At 40.4% G+C, this 18223-nt stretch overlaps 1 protein-coding gene across 4 annotated transcripts in view; it reads left to right on the forward strand.

Moving 5' to 3' along the window:
- The window catches only part of GRIP1 (glutamate receptor interacting protein 1), a 663043-nt gene that overhangs the window by 394868 nt on the left and 249952 nt on the right, over window positions 1-18223 (forward strand). For 2 of the 4 annotated variants that reach the window (XM_032854883.1, XM_032854885.1), the window contains exon 1: window positions 6410-6684. The exons of the other annotated variants lie outside the window; for them this stretch is intronic. In XM_032854883.1, coding sequence (XP_032710774.1) covers window positions 6630-6684 — 55 coding nt within the window. In that variant the 5' untranslated portion in view covers window positions 6410-6629. Of the gene's footprint in view, window positions 1-6409; window positions 6685-18223 lie in introns of those variants that run through there. 4 annotated transcript variants of the gene reach the window in all.

The following is an 18223-nucleotide window of genomic DNA, read 5'->3' on the forward strand; positions in this document are numbered from 1 at the left end:
GAGATGGCCATGGGCGGTGACACAGATCTGGGAATCAAGGACCAGGGAATGTGGTTTGGAATGAGAGCAAGATTGAGTCGTAGACCAAGATTTGAGAGTCAAAGCAGAGAGGTGGCTGCTGGAACCTGGAGTAAATTCAGTGTGGCAGAAGGGGGTAAGGTGCTCTGACGGTACTTGAGGCAATGCCATCATTCAGGAACAGGAAAGGAAAATACATGAGGGCAGGAAACATTTTAGGAGTTGAGGGGAGATTATCTCATGCCATTGCAATCATGGAAGACTTCTTGGAAAACAAATGATTTTGATTCTTAATCCTAGCCCTACCTCAAGAGTCTGGGCCCTGTAACCAAATGCCAGATGATATAACTGTATTCTCTACCAAATACATAGTGATTAGTGAAATTGTTTTCCTATTCTCTGTTCTAGGCACTTTACACAAATAATTCAGTGAATTATGAAAACAAGCCAAGAAAAGATTTTCACCATTTTACAAATGAAGAGCAGAGAGGTTCCCTAACTTGCTCAAGGTCACACAGCCATTTAGTGGGAAAAGCAGGATCAAAGCCGGTCAATTTAATTCTAAAGCCTGGGGTTTTTTTTGTTTTTGTTTTTGTTTTTGTTTTTTAAGATATTTATTTATTTATTTATTTGACAGACAGAGATCACAAGTAGGCAGAAAGGCAGACAGAGAGAGAGAGAGGGGAGAAGCAGGCTCCCTGCTAAGCAGAGAGCCTGATGCAGGGCTCCATCCCAGGACCCTGAGATCATGACCTGAGCCGAAGGCAGAGGCTTTAACCCACTGAGCCACCCACGCGCCCCCTAAAGCCTGGACTTTTGACCACTATACCATCTTCTCTCTCCATGGGGCCATGGTAACTAGTCAGTTTAACCTGCTGTCTTATGGGGCTGATTTCTGGCACGTTTTCTTGTGTGCTCTATTTCTCATTTTCTCCATAATCCATACTCCATTCTTTACCATTTCCCACAGATGCTTTCAGCTGACAAATTTCTAAGGTTGTTACCTTGGTGGGAGCTTTCCTGGCCTTCTCTTGTGAGGTGGAGGCAAACTTCTTGCCTTGGCCTCGTGAAGAGCATTAGAGCCGTGAGCAGATCAACAAATCCCACACAGCGTGCATTACACCCTCCCTCTGAAGGCAGGCCCACCAGAGGCTCACAGCCACTAAGTGCTTCTTAATCACCCTGGATTTGCCACAGTATATCCTAATGACACTTCCTAAAGGGCATCATTACTTCCACACAAATATTTTCTCATAAAATATTTGTAAAAAATGCCTAATAAATCCTGTCTTGGGCAATTACACCAAATCTCCACACCCTTGGAACCTCTCTCTGCACATAAGGTCTGGCTTTGCTGGCTTCTCAGTGGTCCTCAGCGGTAGCTCGGCATGGACGGGTTCCGTGCGGAGCCCCATCCGAGAGTTTGGTCTCACGCCGACACACTCTGTGAATTCAGTGGCAGACAGTGGTCACGAGAATTAGAATGTGTGTGAGGATCATAGTGACTTTAAACACCATTGAAAAGGAAACGAAAAACAACTGATTGTCATAAGCTAAGCATGAAATAGTGAGATTATCCATAAGTAGCTGAAAAGGAGGTTCTCCTCACATTCTGAAACCTCCAAGAACACCATTTTCTAAAATCCCCTCAAGACTTGGGAGATGCCTAACAGTTACCAAGTGTGAGGGGGGAAAAGTCAGTATACTGATTCAATACTAGCAAATTCAAGATATCCTGTGCTATCTAAATAATGACCTCGCCATGCTAAACATTTAGAATCAGCTGCATTAGAAGAAAAAGAAAGGTAAGAGCCCAATACTCAAACCAGTGGGATCTATCAAGTATATTTTGTAACAGATTTACAAAATCAGCCGACATGAATAAGAAGGTACACATTACATTAGTACTTTAATCAAATTGATTCTAATGATATAAAATAGCAGGGTATTTATTTGTGGAGTTGACCCCATTTTGTGTGTGTGTGTGTGTGTGTGTGTGTGTGTGTGTGTAATGAACTTCCTAGGGTACCTGGGTGGCTCTGTAAGTTAAGTGTCTGACTTCGGTTCAGGTTGTCTTCCCAGGTCCTGGGGTAGAGCCCTACACGATGCTCCCCAGTCAGCAGGGAGTCTGCTTGTCCCTGTCCCTCTGCCCCTCCCCCTGTTCATGCTCTCTCTCCCCACCCCTCAAATAAATAAATAAAATCCTAAAAATAAATAAAATAAATGAATTTTCCAGGTAGAGGTATATGGCAGAAAACTTGTGGCTTATGATTTATTATGAATCAGAAGAATCGCAAGCAGCAGTGTTTATTCTGGGGGCTGGAGATTTTACAAAGAAAGAGAGTCCAATAGAGAAGCATCAAGGAGATGAGAAGAATTAGCAGAGAAAGATCATCTCTGTGGCAGACGGGGTTGTTCCCATTGTTGATAGTGCTCCAGAATAGTTTTGAAAATATGTTGGAGGTGTACCCGGCTGGCTCAGTCAGTGGAGCATGCAACTCTTGATCTCAGGGTCATGAGTTCAAGCCCCATGTTAGGCATGAAGCCTACTTAAAAATAAATTATATACATATTATATTTATATTTATTATTTTATATATAATATATAAATATATGTTATATATATTTATATTTATTATATACAATATATGTTATATAATATATAAATATATTATATATGGTTATTATATATTTATCATATATTTATGTTTATAAGTGTATTTATTTTATATATTTATATATAAATAAATTTTATAAATATATGATATATAATATATAAATTATATATATATATATGTATATATGAATCCTAAGCCAGTCTGAAATGTTGTTTTGTTTTGTTTTGGTTTGGTTTTGGTCCACACTTCCATTCTCCATCCATTATGAAATTTATACCAGACTGTCACTGGCAGTGATACGAAAATATTTAAAAACAAATATGACAAAGATACCACCCAGTCAGAATGGACTCTTCTGGTAAACACTTGGGTCATAATGGTCTGGAACCTGGAGGAAGTGGTCTTAACCACCTCCAGTTTCTGGGTCCTTTCAGTCACCGTGGTTGTGGACACACTAGCAGGACCTAAGAGGGGCGTGGGTAGGGGCAGGGGAGAAGGGGAGCTCGAAGTGGTAGACTGTAAAATGTAACTGCACGGAAACGTTCTTTGTTCATTGGATTCTCCCCCTGTAATCAAGATAACAGTTTCTATCAGTGGAGAAGTGACACAGTGAAAAGGTAAAGCGTAGAAAGAATATTCGGTCCAGGTGAAAAGCCTTGGACCTTTCCTGTTCTTTGCAACTTACTGGCTGAGTGACTTTGATGAAGAATTCTCTCTCTGAGAACCAGGTTCCTTACCAGGAACAAAACCCCACACCAGAGTCATGCCAGTGAAACATTGTGTATGACAGTGCTTTGTAAACACACACACACTTAGGAAATCTTATTTATTTATTTATTTACAGAGGGAGGGGGCAGGGAAGAGCAGATGGAGAGGGAGAGAGAATCTCAAGCAGATTCCCCCAATGAGTGTGGAGACCCACATGGGCCTGGATCTTAAAACCCTGAGATCATTACCTGAGCCAAAATCAGGAGTCAGATGCTTAACTGACTGAGCCACCCAGGGGCCTGGAAAACTAGTATTATAAAGAAACCGTGAAATAAGAATTGTCATTTTAAGGGAGTAATCAGCCCTGGATCCAGTAAGCACATGTTTTTATATACTGAGATTAAAAAAAAAAAAAAAAAGTTAAACTTCATCAACTCTTTTCCAGATCACTTTGGATCTTAGTCAGAAAAATAGTTTCTACCATTTTGACTGCTTTGTATCTCTACAGTCCCCACTTGGTGACCCTCCAAGAGCATGCTGTTAAGTTTGTGTTATCTAGACCCCCACCGAGCCACCATAATCGACACAGTTGATTATAGGGTTCCACCGACAAATACTTATATTAAACTGGTGGCTGGGAAATGTAGGTTTCTTGGTCCAAGGGAGACTTACGTTAGTAGGCTGTGGTTCAGTTGCCTCGCCTTCTTGGGACCTCTGTCCTATGGGCCCGTGAACTGTGAGATAGAAAAAGCTTGCCTGCTAGAAGCCGTTCTGTCAGCATTAGAGTCCGGGATGTAGTCTAGGCTGGAGTCAGGTGAAGAGAGGAGGAAGGGCTTCGGATAAGAAGGAAGAGCTGGGAATGGCTCCTGGGGAAATCTCTGAGGACCAGAGAGACCAAAAATGGAAGGAGGTCGGAACACATGGCAGATTCCTTCATTTCCTAGAAAAGGGTCACTCCAAGATGGTTCTATTTCTGTAAGATTCCTGGAGCTCAGCCTGAGCTGGCTAATAGGATATATATGGATTGGCAGCCATAATTTCCAAAGAGAAAAAAAAAAAAAAATTCTCCTAATTTGAACCTCCAGGAACCTTTCAAGCGGCTCCAGGATAGGGTTTTTTCTACTGCCAGGAAAATAGGGTATTTTAGTAGTTCTGAGGATCTTTCTTAGGACCAGAAGACAGAGCATTGAAAAAAGAATTGAGCATGCTAGTAAAAGAGGAAATATTTGATCACTTTAGCCTTAAGGAGGAAGCAAATTAGATCTGAGTAAGCATAACAGCAGGGGGGCAAGAGATTCCTGTATGATTCTGAGTTTTATCTGAATAGATATTAATAAAATGGTCTGGAGTGGTGCTAGTCCACGGGCAAGATTTTACTAACGCTATTTGACGACTGCATATTCTGAGTACTGATTTAAAGAAAGATGTGAAATTTAGGGAAGGATCTTTTAAAGAGCTAACTATAAATATTTATCTCGCTTTGGTTAATAACCCAATTCTCTAGCACTAAGGTACATTTCTATTAAGGCAAAAAAAATATCAAGGAAGCTAAAAGATTACTAGGGATGACCTAATAAAGATGAAAATGAGATGGGTTGAAATGCAAAAACAGATTTATGCTAATTGGAACAGTTATAAAAATTCGATTCTATAATACAATCTATTTAATGTACTTTCCTATTGATTAGTGGCAGCTGACTGCTTTAGCGAGACTGTCTTTGGTAAGGGAATTGTGTTCTTTTCAAAACCTTTAAAGTAAATGCTTATGATATTCAGCTACTTTTTACACAAATTATTTTTCTATTAGACCCCAAATAGAAAGCATATTCATTTCAATATCAGTAGGTTGAAATTGTTTGACTTAATATGGAATTTATGAATGAAGAGGAGAAAGCTCTATGACTAAATTTGGGTTATTGGAAGTTATTTTAGAAACCAGTTTGATAGGGTTTGTTTGTTTGTTTTTTTCCCAGCCTTGGGGGTAGGAAATAACACTGTATGAATAATTCATTTAGTCCTAGAAATATTAATCAAATAGTTTGGACAATTGTATATCTTTTTATTTTGATTAATTGTTGTTGTTGTTGTTGTTTTAAGTTCCTGGCCAACTGTGATTTTTCTGGAGGGGTTCTGAATGTTTGTATTAACTCCTGCCGGAGCTTCTTGGATTTTGATGAAAATTCCATACCAAATGTTAGTTTGTATTGACTCTGGTGAGTAGGCTGGTGTAAGCAGATGAAGAAATGTGCTCCGCCTTCTTGTCATTTTGTGAATGGATTGTGAAGGGTTTGTTAATTTCCTCTTCACTCCACTGAAGCAGAGATACTGACAGATATCTGCAATGTCGCAAGACTGTTTTATTTGCATAATTAAAAGAATGGTTTGGGGGAGGGCTGTTTGGGAAACAGGATAATAAAGTACATTAAAAATAGAAGTACTTGGCCTTGTTTGCATTTATTCTTGGTATCTTTAGGAACAGTCTTGACTGTGTTGCTTTCCAGCCAATTTTTTTTTTTTTTTTTGGAAAGGGTAATTAAGGGGGCTGGGTCTCCATCTGCCTGATGGTCCCCTTGCCTGAGCCCTTTCCCTTACCCCTTCTTGCATTTCGTCTCCAAACCTAGACTGCCTTGGCCCCTCACGGATTTGCAAAGTGCCAGATAGGTCTTTCTGACTCTGTGATAGGGCTGTTTCCCTTCTATTTTGTCCTGAATCCCAGAGATAAATTGCCTCTCTCCCTTGTGCCTTCCATTCTTGTTGCGAAAACATAGTAGATGATATATGCGTTTCTTTGTGAAGTGTGGGTGCAAGCATTTCACTACCATTTCCAGTTAAATGAGACACATAAAGCACGCTGACTTGATGCTGAGATGAGAGGAAGCTGGGGTCAGTGAAACGGCTGGAATACGTAGCCCTTTGCCTCAAACTGAATGCATTGCTCGGCGCTTAGTATTAGATTTATGGAACGGCTCCTCTCCCAGCGTTGTCCCTGTTTTCCACAATTTGGTGCTTTGTTGCTATCGAAACAGCCTCACTTTCTAAGCCATTGTGATTGTGCAGTGGGGAGGAGGCTGTGGCGGGCAGGGGTGGTAGTAGTTGTGAATGACACAGCTTTGCCAGATGACATGTAGCGGACCTCTGCATCAGCCAAGAGGAATTAAGCTTTGTCACTCCCCACTGGGACTACCTTTCTCCTGGTATGTGCGCAAGGAATTCATATGCTGCTGCCTCTGCGGCCACCAGAGCAGAGCCCTGAGTACACTTTGCCACAGAAAGCAGTGAGCAAGAATGATAGCTGTCTCTTTTAAATGCCGTTGTCAAATTCTGAGACGACTTACTAAAGGTACCGTGATTTCCTTGTTATTCACTCTTCGAGTCTGTTGCAGTCGCCTAGAAACACAGTTTAACGGTTTTTACTTTCAGATATGACTGCCTTTACGATTTATTGTCAGGCAACAAAGAATTCCGTGAAATATGTATAAATAGACGTACAGGTAGAGTCGGCTTTGCTTTTTGTCCTTCCATCCTGGTTGTGTTCGTGCTGAGATTAGGCTTGTGTGGGGTTTTTATCTTTTTCTTTTTCTTTTTTTTTTCTTTTTCTTTTTCTTTTCTTTTCTTTCTTTCTTTCTTTTTCTTTTTTTTCTTCTTAACGACTTCAGTCATTGCTGAAAAGAAAATGTGTTGGGGTCCGGTGCTGAAGTTATTTTGAGAAACCGTCATTTTGCATACTGATTAACTGGTCAAGAGAAGTCAAGTGTGTGTTACCGTCCTTTGCCTCATACATGTGCTAAACGCAGCTGTCAGCTTCAGGACTCGCACAGCTGGGGAATCTACAGAATCATTGTTTATTTGATTAATTTCCAACATCTCATGAGCTTTATCTGAGGACAGCTTTATTTTGGTTTTATGTGTTAGAAGTGCATGTTCAGAAGTGTAGGTAATTTGAAATGCTCTGGTCTGAGGTGATATTTGAAGAAGTTTATTTGAAAGTAAAAATCATTGCTCTGTAGCTTATCATGAAGAATTGCTGGCTCGAGATTATCTCTCTTAGAACTCTAAAATATTAATTAAATCTCTCTGAAACAGTTAAATTATGCTTTTCTTGGAAATCCCTCTATCTGTGCCATCTCATTTTACTTTGTGTGCCTTCTGTTCCAAAGTTAGTGAATGCTTAAAAATTCTCCCTTAGCTACGTATAGATATGAGAGCCCTCTTGCTTTCTTTCCTTTAGATAGGATCTTCTTTAGAGAGAATTTATTATTTAAAAAAAAACAACACCTTACTCATTGGTGTACCTGCAAATGTCTTTCTTTTTTAGCTTGTAATATAGAGTACTGTCAAGTAATTAATGGGTGTAATTATGTAGGAGCTCTGAACCTATAAATATGGTAATGGATGCTATTTCTACCAGTTTAGCTTGACATATCAGAGTTCTTTGATCACCAGCAGTGCAGCTAAAAATGCAATTAATATTTTATTTGGCAGAAGAATGAGCACAAAGCAAATAGTGAGAAATAGATCTTGAGCCAATAACAGGAAAGAAAATAAATACTCTAGCGCAACTTACCCAATGCATTTGCAAGTTGTTTGGATAGCAGAGCAAGTCTTTTAAAAGGTACTTTGGGGAAAATATAAGAAAGACTATCCATTTTAAATTAGGCTGTTAGCATGGGGTTGTAAATTCTGTTTTGACGGTATCCTTGGCAATTGGTATAAATGCACAATTTCTGTTTATGAATCACTATTAAAAGACTATCCTTCATGTTATGGTTTTGGCTAAGATTTTTAAAGAAAGGACTCTTATTCTGAAAAGTTCTTTTCTTAGCTGATTTTAGCATTTACCTATCTTGATGTTGAGAAGTTGATGCTCTTCTTACACGATAATCATGGAACAATAATTTTTACTCATGTGTATCAGAAATTCTTTTATAAGTCCTACATATTAAAAATGAGAGTGGACCCAAACAATGTTATTACAAATATTTTTTTAAACTTTTACCAGTTCTCTGAGTCTTTTGGAAGCATTGGTCCCCTGCAGTGAAAGGGGATTTAAATGTTTATTAAGGCAGTTGCTAAAAATCTAGAAAAATGAAGAAAGTATTAGCGCCTTCTTTGTAGTTGCCATTTCGTTTCCCCCCAAAATCTTTATATCTGCTGTTTTCTATTCAGTACTTAGCTTAAGACTGTCAATTGATGACTAAAATAAAATCTATATATGGAAACAATTTACCATAATTTGACTCCTCTGCATGTCTGACTGGATGTTGGAACGTTGGCAGGGATATGCCTGAGTGGGGCAGTGCCTTTCCTTGTTATCCACTCACAGTTCAATCACACCAGGTTCAAGGCCCACCAAGGCTACCTGTTGTTCATTGAGTTCTTTGAACCCCGCCCCTACCTGTGGTGCTCTTTTTCTTAGTCTGTTCTAATAAAACCAAGAAATATAAGGAATTGTCATCTTAATGGTCCTCCTTTGGGTTTTTTTGTGTGTGGGGGGTGCAGATATGATTGTGGATTTGCACTGAGATGAAGTTTCCTTCTTTGCTGGCCACACAGTTCCCACACCCTCAACCTCCACCCCCAAAACCTGTGTATTGTTTACACTCACTGAGGACTGCCACTAATACACCTCCTCCAGATACTTAGTACAGTGTAGTAGGCTCAGAGTAATGTTTGGTAAAATGAATAGGATTTGCGTAGTTGAAATGGGTGGGACTTGTGAATTATCCATGAGAGCTTAGCAAATGTTTCAAGTTCTTTACTAGACCCCTGGTGGCTAGAACCTTATCCAGATCTTGGGCGGGGCAGGGGAGATGAGCTTCATGTTTCCAAAACAACCTTGCTTCATGTAGCCCACAATTGCAATGGTAATTGCAGTATCTTTTTTAATTCTCTTAAGGAGAAAAGGGTGCAATAAAAGGAAAACTGTTTTCTACACATACTACACTCTTTGTAGCTGACTTGTTTTTTAGCTTCTTCATTTACCTCTCTATTGTCCATGTAGCAGATACCTGTTGAGTGCCTACTGTGTGTGCCAGGGACTGCCATTTTTTGCGCTAGAGTCCTAGGCGGGGATTTTTATAGGTGTATCAAGAGTTTTTTTAAAATTTTTAATTTTTTTATAAACATATAATGTATTATTAGCCCCAGGGGTACAGGTCTGTGAATCGCCAGGTTTACACACTTCACAGCACTCACCATAGCACACACCCTCCCCAATGTCCATAACCCCACCACCCTCTCCCTACCCCCCTCCCCCCCCCCCGGTCACCCTCAGTTTGTTTTGTGACAGTAAGAGTCTCTTATGGTTTGTCTCCCTCCCAATCCCATCCTGTTTCATTTATTCTTTTCCTACCCCCCAAACCCCCCACATTGCATCTCTACTTCCTCATATCAGGGAGATCATATGATAGCTGTCTTTCTCTGATTGACTTATTTCGCTAAGCATAATACCCTCTAGTTCCATCCACGTTGTTGCAAATGGCAAGATTTCATTTCTTTTGATGGCTGCATAGTATTCCTATATATATATATATACACCTCATCTTCTTTATCCATTCGTCTGTTGATGGACATCTAGGCTTCTTCCATAGTTTGGCTATTGTGGACATTGCTGCTATAAACATTTGGGTGCACATGCCCCTTCGGATCACTACGTTTGTATCTTTAGGGTAAATACCCAGTAGTGCAATTGCTGGGTCGTAAGGTAGCTCTATTTTCAACTTTTTGAGGAACCTCCATGCTGTCTTCCAGAGTGGTTGCACCAGCTTGCATTCCCACCAACAGTGTAGGAGTATTGCCTTTTCTCCGCATCCTCACCAGCATGTCGTTTCCTGACTTGTTAATTTTAGCCATTCTGACTGGTGTGAGGTGGTATCTCATTGTGGTTTTGATTTGTATTTCCCTGATGCCGAGTGATATGGAGCACTTTTTCATGTGTCTGTTGGCCATCTGGATGTCTTCTTTGCAGAAATGTCTGTTCATGTCCTCTGCCCATTTCTTGATTGGATTATTTGTTCTTTGGGTGTTGAGTTTGTATCAAGTATTTTTTAATCAATATATTTTTAATGATAAGTGAGTAGTTCTTTATTTGAGAATAATTTTCAAGGATCATCCTACACAGAAGCATGGCCCACAGTATTATATCAGAGCATGTTTTAGGCAAACTTAACACTTCTCAGATTTGGGAATCGAGTCTTCTTTTCTTAGGAAGCCTTCAAGCAACTTCCAATTTGTTTGTCTTCTTGGTCCTTTACAAAGGTAGAACCAGAAGAAAATAACCTTAACTTGAAAGGCCTGCCCCTACCATTAGGACAGGAACATTGAGCCCCCCATAGACCAAATATTGTCGAAAGCATTCTTTTCCACCTAGCATTGAAATCTGGAGAAGAGATGCTGTCTTCTGCCACTAGGCCTGTCCTCTCCTGCAGAATGAGACTGTCTGCTGATTACCTGGCCTTGGAGCCAAATTCAAAAATAACATTTTCTCAGCTTTCTAGCCACATCTGACAGAGGAAGTTTCTTGAATGAGTAAAGGAAGGCTTCTTGGCGTCTACCTGCACAGCTGCTACATCTGAGAGTCCTGCTTTCTCCGCCAGGGGCTACGGGCCTCGAGAGAAGTGAATATATTCTCTGAGAAGAGAATGTATTTTCTCAGCTTTGACGGGCTTTGTGCATTCTCTCCTGTCATGGTTTCATCATTTCTTTTTCCTTGAGGCTGGTTGGCCTCATGTGCTCAGCATCACTTTCTGTGGTGGTAATGGGTGTGACTCTACTCCCTCCTCAGGGGCCCTGTTTGGGCCCAGAGACCTGAACTTCCATGCCCCGGCGCTGGCAGTGGCATTTTCCTTTCACCAGTTTCCCTCTGTCTACCAAAGTCAACATCAGCCAATGAATATTTACTGACATTCCACCGGGAGCATGGCTCTGGTCACCCTTTGTGTTTTGTCACCATTCAGTTTGTCTTCCCGTCTTCTCTCTACTGGCTCAAATCTCATGTCCAAAATTCTCTGCCTTCGTTTTACTACAGATTCCAAAATCATAGACGGCCTCAGGGTCATTTTATTTCCTACCTGCTTTCCCTTCCTCTCTCTTCCCAAACACACATGTGGCCTGGCATTAGAATTCACTGTCTCTGGCCTGTCCCATTAGCTTCCTAGACAGGAAGCCCTGTTGACCTGCATCCCAGTTGGGTATCTGAGTGAGATGTTTGTGGCTGGCATCCAGCTGTTCCCTGCTGTGCCTCTTTTCTTTCTCTTTTCTTTCTCTCTGCCTCTCTCTCCTTCCTTATTTCTTCTCCCAACCTCAGTATCCTTTCTTCTCTTCCACTGCCTGAGCAACCATGGGCATGACTTCAGCCATGGACACTGAGCAGGACTAAAAGGCTTTGTTCCGATCATACCCACAGTCTCTTCCCTTCAGTCTTTGCTTCTTACACTTCCCCCGATCACAGACTCATCGTGCTTGAAAAGGAAGGTCAGACATTAATCTAGGACTTGTCTCCTGAGAGGACTGAAACTCAACTATCTTAGACAGCCAGCAATCTCATTCTTAATTCTCCCCAACAAGAACAATCTCACAACGTGTCTGACAGTCTTCCAAAGGATTTTTCAGGTAACCTCTGAGTCCCTCTAAACTCCAAGATACTTTGACACTCATCCAGTGTTTAATTTTTTTCCTATTCAGAAATTCATTTCCCATATGCAATCTCAATCAACTGCAATAATGCATTTAATTCTTTTGTTTGATGGAAAAGGAAAAAGACTTCTTATCCCTTCCCTTTCTGTTACATTCTTTTAATCCAAGGAATTCATCAGGCTCATGTCATTGTTCTGGACATGATTGCTCGTCTTCTGATAGCCTCAGATTTTCTGTTTAGGTCCCTCTGCACTTGCCCATCTGTCTGTGTCTGGTCTCCCAGCTCCTCCAGCATTCTCCTCGAATGGCTCCTCATCCACTCCGTGATGTGGTTCAGAATTGATTATCATCTAGGTTGAGAATGCCCTCTCTCTGCTGGACCCCAGTCTCCCATCTCCCCATCCTCATTTCTTTTGCTAACCCTCGCTGGCCTCCTCTGTCAGATCCTGCCATCTGGAACAGTTTGACTGTATCTCTTCACCTCATTAACTTTCCATCCCTTTTCAAACCTCACCTGAAAACATATCCTTTCTCCTTTGCCTCTACCACTTCATTTCACCCTATCAAAGCTAGTTTATCATTCCAGTCTATAAAATTTAAAAAATACCCCATGCACTTAAAAGTTGTTTCACAAAATAAAATTGCTTATTTTGTTGGAGTTTGAGGTGTTGCTAAAGCACAGACAAATTTCTCTCACAAACACAGAAACTGTCGGAAAGGGTGAATTCTGGAACCAGATCTCTGGTTTGTCCTTCTCCCCCAGGTGCTGCTAGTGGTGGTGAGAGCGATGGAATTCTTCCCGTCCTCCTGGCCTAGCGCTCTGGAGTGTTTACATTGAACAGTGGCTTGTACCATATTACTCCTAGTCGTCTCAGCCTTTTCTTTTGTAAACTGGCTAGACTTCTTGTAGTTGCAGGTTTATTCCCCCTCCCCCCGCCCCCATCTTCTGCATAGGCATTGCATACTAGAAATGCTTTATCTCCTTGTAAGAGGCGCCTGTCCTGCTGAGGGGCTATTTGGCTATCCCTCACATAACCTCCAATGAACTAAAAGAGTCCATCCCCTTGTAACGTAATTGCGGCTGATCAGGAAGAAAAAGCTGGTTTGTTGCTGGGAAAAGGAAGGCCAATTTCAGATAGTCATGCTAATGTGTTAACTTGTACATTTGGGGAAAATGAGACTCAATGATTCATTTTTGCCACCAGATTTTTCTAGAGTAGAGGAGTGGATGGGAACCATATATGTGTCCATCTAGACATGAGAGAGAACCAACTAAAGCAATGCATCTCTGATCCCTTGGCATTCCATTTGGTATAGGGGAAATAGAATTGATTTGGAAGTAAGAAGATACAAGATCCCGCCCCAGCTCTTCTTTTTTTACTTGTGTGGCAGAAATGAGAACGCCCTCACTGAATCTCGGTTTCTCCATCTATACGTTAAAAATCATATGTGAAGACTTTTGTATGGTTGATGCTCATGTTAGCAATAACAAAATAATTTAATTTTAATTTACTACAGCAGTTGATTTGTTCAAAAATTTTTTATCTTAGTAAATTACATTTATTCTGGCAGAAAACATATTTCTAGTTATCTCCTACTCTTGGAGAGAAGGCAAAATATAGTATTCTGAAAATTTCTCAGAATATAAGGTAGCAATCAATGTTTAGATCCTTCTTTCATTCTTTCTTTTATTAAGTCTCTTGGCACTGTTTTGCACATATACATGAGAATGATATGTTAAACTGAAATTTAATAATCTATGCTTATGAATATACAGAAAAAATAGTTTTGCACCATTTCTTTTGTAATTACTTTATTACAGTTTCAATACTACATATATTCAAAGGAAAAGCCACGAACCCGATGTTTATCACATTTAGCTTCTTGAAGGATGTTACTTCACCTTTCAAATGGAAAGAGACACTTTGACCTTGCCATTATAAAAACAATAAAAACAAAATGGTCTCATATTTCTTAGTCAATGGTGACCACCTCAGTTCAGACCAAGCTTTTGGGCAATGAGAAAATGAGAAAACACTTCTTATTAAAATAATTCAGACTCAGTTGTTTAAAAAGCACAGTAATTAAAATTTGTGCCAAGGAAATTTTCTGTTTGATTTTCAAAACAAAACTGAATTCTTTTTAAAATAAGGTTGAGTCTCGGGGTGCCTGGGTGGCTCAGTGGGTTAAAGCCTCTGCCTTCAGTTCAGGTCATGATCTCAGGGTCCTGGGATCGAGCCCCACGATGGGCTCTCTGCTCAGCGGGGAGCCTGCTTCCCTTCCTCTCTCTGCCTGCCTCTCTGCCTACTTGTGATCTATCAAATAAATAAATAAATAATCTTTAAAAAATATAAAATAAAAATAAAATAAAATAAGGTGAAGTCTAATGTCACTGAAGATATGCTACTAGTGTTACAATGGATACCTTGGGGAAATCAACCAAGTTGATTTACAACTTATTCTGCATGGTTTTTAATAAGAGTTGAAGTTCTGTTGTGTGTGCAATACATCCTTTTGCCTCTCTGTTTTCTTCTTAAAATTTTACCCATTTGTGCACGTTAACACACACTGTTGTGGTAGGAAAATTTACAGTCAGTCGATAGTATTCTATTGTGTGGATTACTATAATTAGCCTATCTCCCTAGTTTGTTTCCAGATTTTCACTCTGATAAATGGTGGTGTTGAGCATCTTTAAAGAATTTCTTTTGTGTTCTAAATTGTTGCCTTAGTTGCTTTAAAGTCTCCTGATACATATTTCCTATAAAAATATAGGAAAAAAAAATATGTTTGGGACACATATCCATTTTCTCCAAGGCTTTCTTAAGCTAACTAAGGTGGCAGAAAGAAAAACAAAGAGGAAAGGAGCATTTGGATGCTCTAATAGCCAAAAAAGCAAAGCTAGGACAATATTTCAAAAAGGGGACAGTGAGAAAGAGAGAGAAAGAAACATTCTCTTTTGTAAGTGGGTCATTGCTGACCTCTGAGAGAACAGTTTCAGGAGAATAGTGATGTCCACAGCCAGAAGATAAGGCTGAGAGTGCAGCCCACTCTTGTAAGGTGGACAGTAGAGGGGAGGCCAGCTGGGTAGTAGCCCCTAGGAGTAGAGGGTGAGACCACAGGGAATAGGGAAGGGTATTACAGAATAAGAGAGATAGGAGCATGTCTTTCAAGGTCTCGAGGAAAAAGCCAGCAGAGAGATGAACTTCAAGATACAAAGCAGACAAAGGATGATTCCTGGAGTCAGGCAAGGCAGGGCGAGAGGAGGGGAACAGAATGCAAATAGAGGATACAGATGGATTCCAAGCTGGGCAAACAGAGGAACATTCTATCACAGAGATGGGAAAGCATAGGAAGAAAGATTTTGAGGAAGGAATTAAGGAAATTAACCTAACCAACTTTCTTAGTGAATGAGAAGGAGATTCTAAAAACTCATATTCTTAGGAGCTCCTAATCCAGTGGTTTCTAAATTTGTCTCTGCATTAGAATCACCTGAAGAACTTTAAAAAATGGTGACACCTGCATCAACCCCAGAGATTGTGATTTAATCGACTGGGGGTGGGTGTGTGCATAGGAATTTTTGAAAAATATCCTGGGTGATTGTGTTGTGCAGTTGAGTTTGGGAGCTGGGGACCTAACCATTTAGGCAGCTTCATAGAGACCCCAAACTGGTCCTTTGGAATCAGATGTGTTTTGGCCAGAGACGAGCACAGGAATTTTAGTCACCTGGGAGGGAGAAATTGAATAGACTAGCATTCCTGTGACTTCATAGGCAGAGCCCTTCTGAGAATGGGAATGGAGCCAAGAGAAAAAGACAGTGGGTCCCAGTGCCATTACTTGAGCCTCTGGTCAAAATTACCTTGAGTGAGCTTGAGCTCTACCCCTAGGCTTCTTTAGTGACATTAGCTGATAGTTTTTCCCCAACATCTAAATTAAACTAGAGACAGGTTTTCTGTCAGTTGCAATCAAAAACGCCCTATATGGGTTATAACATATTTGAGTATATACATTTTGATAAGAGTTTTTTAAAATATAGCTTAAAAGCGACAGTTGACTCAACCACTTGTGGATTCCTGGATCACTCATATTCCATAGAACACCACCAGAGTCTCAGCAAACCTTGCCCCCCCCCCCCCCCCCCCCCCCCCCTGCCAGCTCTGTGTTAAGTAATGAGCACCACTGCTAACTTACGATGTTTCACTGGGTCTTCCTTTTAGTGAGCCATTGTAAGTCCTCCCTGAAACATCCCCCGCCCCTGCCACTGCCCCCATGATGGAACACCATATCATAAACTAGAAGGACTGTTCCAGTAGGGATGGAAAGCATGTTTCATTTCCATGTTATTTTCCTGTCCTTACCATTCCAGGCACTGAGGGCCAACTGATGCCTCCCATCCTCTCCCTGCTAAGCAGAAGGTGATTGTTTAACAAGAGCATACTTTAAAAATCAGGGTTATAAAGTTGTGTTGCTTTGGCTACGTGGAGCGTGCTGTTCTTCTGGGCATCATCAGCTCTTCTTCCTACTCCCTCTTCCCTTTTTTTACGGTTCTTCTTCCAATCCTAACGGGTATAAACCTGTTTAAGGTGTTGCACCCTCATGTGTATCCTGCAGGATGTCTGTCTCCCCATCCCTCAGCTGTGGGTAGTTGTTTGCTGGAGCCCACTTGAACTGCCTTACAAACCAATAGCTAGTTTTTCAAGAGTTTTGTGAGCTGGTTGTGAGGCACATTTATTACTAAGCATGATTTTATATGAACTTACAATTAAATAAATTATATTAGAAAGGTAATAAATACTCCAAATTCATCACTTTCTGACTATTAGCTAGTTATTATTTTACTCCATTTTATTAATTGTACTCTTAAAGTCTGGTGTTTCAGTATGGCAGAAACACTATATAAAGGTGTGCTACTGCACATCAACTTGAAACCTGCCATGAGTGTTTATGCCATAGAAATTGGCAAAGCCTATGCCCCAGAAAGCCTGTTGTTGAACATTTACCAACACGCCATTGGATAGATGCCTCTGTTCTTGGTGTTCATAAAAACTGTATGGATGTCTTTCATTATGCTTTCTATATGGAATAGTGATTATATGTTAATCTGCATATAACCATCTGACTATGAATTCTTTGCAGTTAATATATAATGCTTTACTGATCATTTTATCAACAGCAAGTACACAGTATTTGGTGCAAAGAAAACACCATATTGAATGGATGCTGTTTCTTTTTTTTTTTTTTTTTTAAGGATTTATTTATTTATTTGACAAATAAAGTACAAGTGGGGGAGCAGCAGGCTCCTCCCTGTGCAGGGAGCCTGAAGCAGGACTCTATTCCAGGATCCTGAGATCATGACCTGGGCCAAAAGCAGACTCTTAACCGACTGAGCCACCCAGGCGCCCCAGAATGGATAATGTTAGTTTCTAATGATCTGGATTAATCAATCTTGCATGTTTACTTTGGACCTGAAATGTTTCAGATAACCCCTTTCCTTTCACCAGAGCTCTTGATTTTTTAAAATGTTTTTTCCCATTTTAATATTACATCAGGAAGTAAGCCCCAGGACTATTCCAAGGAGGTTCAGCATTCTCTCACACCTGTTAATTTCCCAATTTCTCTTTTAACAAGAGGGGTGTTCCATGCCCACCTCCTCTCCCTCCTTCTCCTGAAGCCTGCAGTCTAGGGGAAGGACAGACTAGGGGAAGATACTGGCAGGCATCCAGGAATAGCACCAGGGAGCTGGAGGCTGAAGGACAAACTGTTGTTAAATTCTGCATGACAAAATTCCCAATTGACTCAATCTGGGGACTATCTAGGACCCCACAGAGTTTCTGATTGAATTGAGTCTCTCCCGTTCTCTAAAGCTAGGTGACCTCATACAGATCAAAAATGAATTTCGTTTATTGCCTTTGTTTTCTAAATGGTTTCTTAGTAAACTTGGTTCATAAACTGTGAAAGTTTAGTTATAAAGTCTCAGAATCAAGACAATTTCCAGGAGTATTAATTCCTAATGATATTCTTATGTAGATGTTATTTGTTTTAAATGTACGTCTCCCAAGTGTTAAGTTTTGTGTAAGAATTAGGGGCTCAAGGCACACTGGCCAAAAACTTTTCCCTCAGCTACATCCCAAATGTCAGCATGAAAATAAATAGGGCAGTTCTAAAAATGGAAGGAATGGTATCAAGAGACCAGAGATTTTTCAGAAATTTCTGAAAGATGGAAAGTAGATAAACCAAAGCAGACATTA

This window comes from Lontra canadensis, unplaced genomic scaffold (assembly GCF_010015895.1).
Source record: "Lontra canadensis isolate GAN:19392208 unplaced genomic scaffold, GSC_riverotter_1.0 scaffold9, whole genome shotgun sequence".
NCBI classification, from domain to species: domain Eukaryota; kingdom Metazoa; phylum Chordata; class Mammalia; order Carnivora; family Mustelidae; genus Lontra; species Lontra canadensis.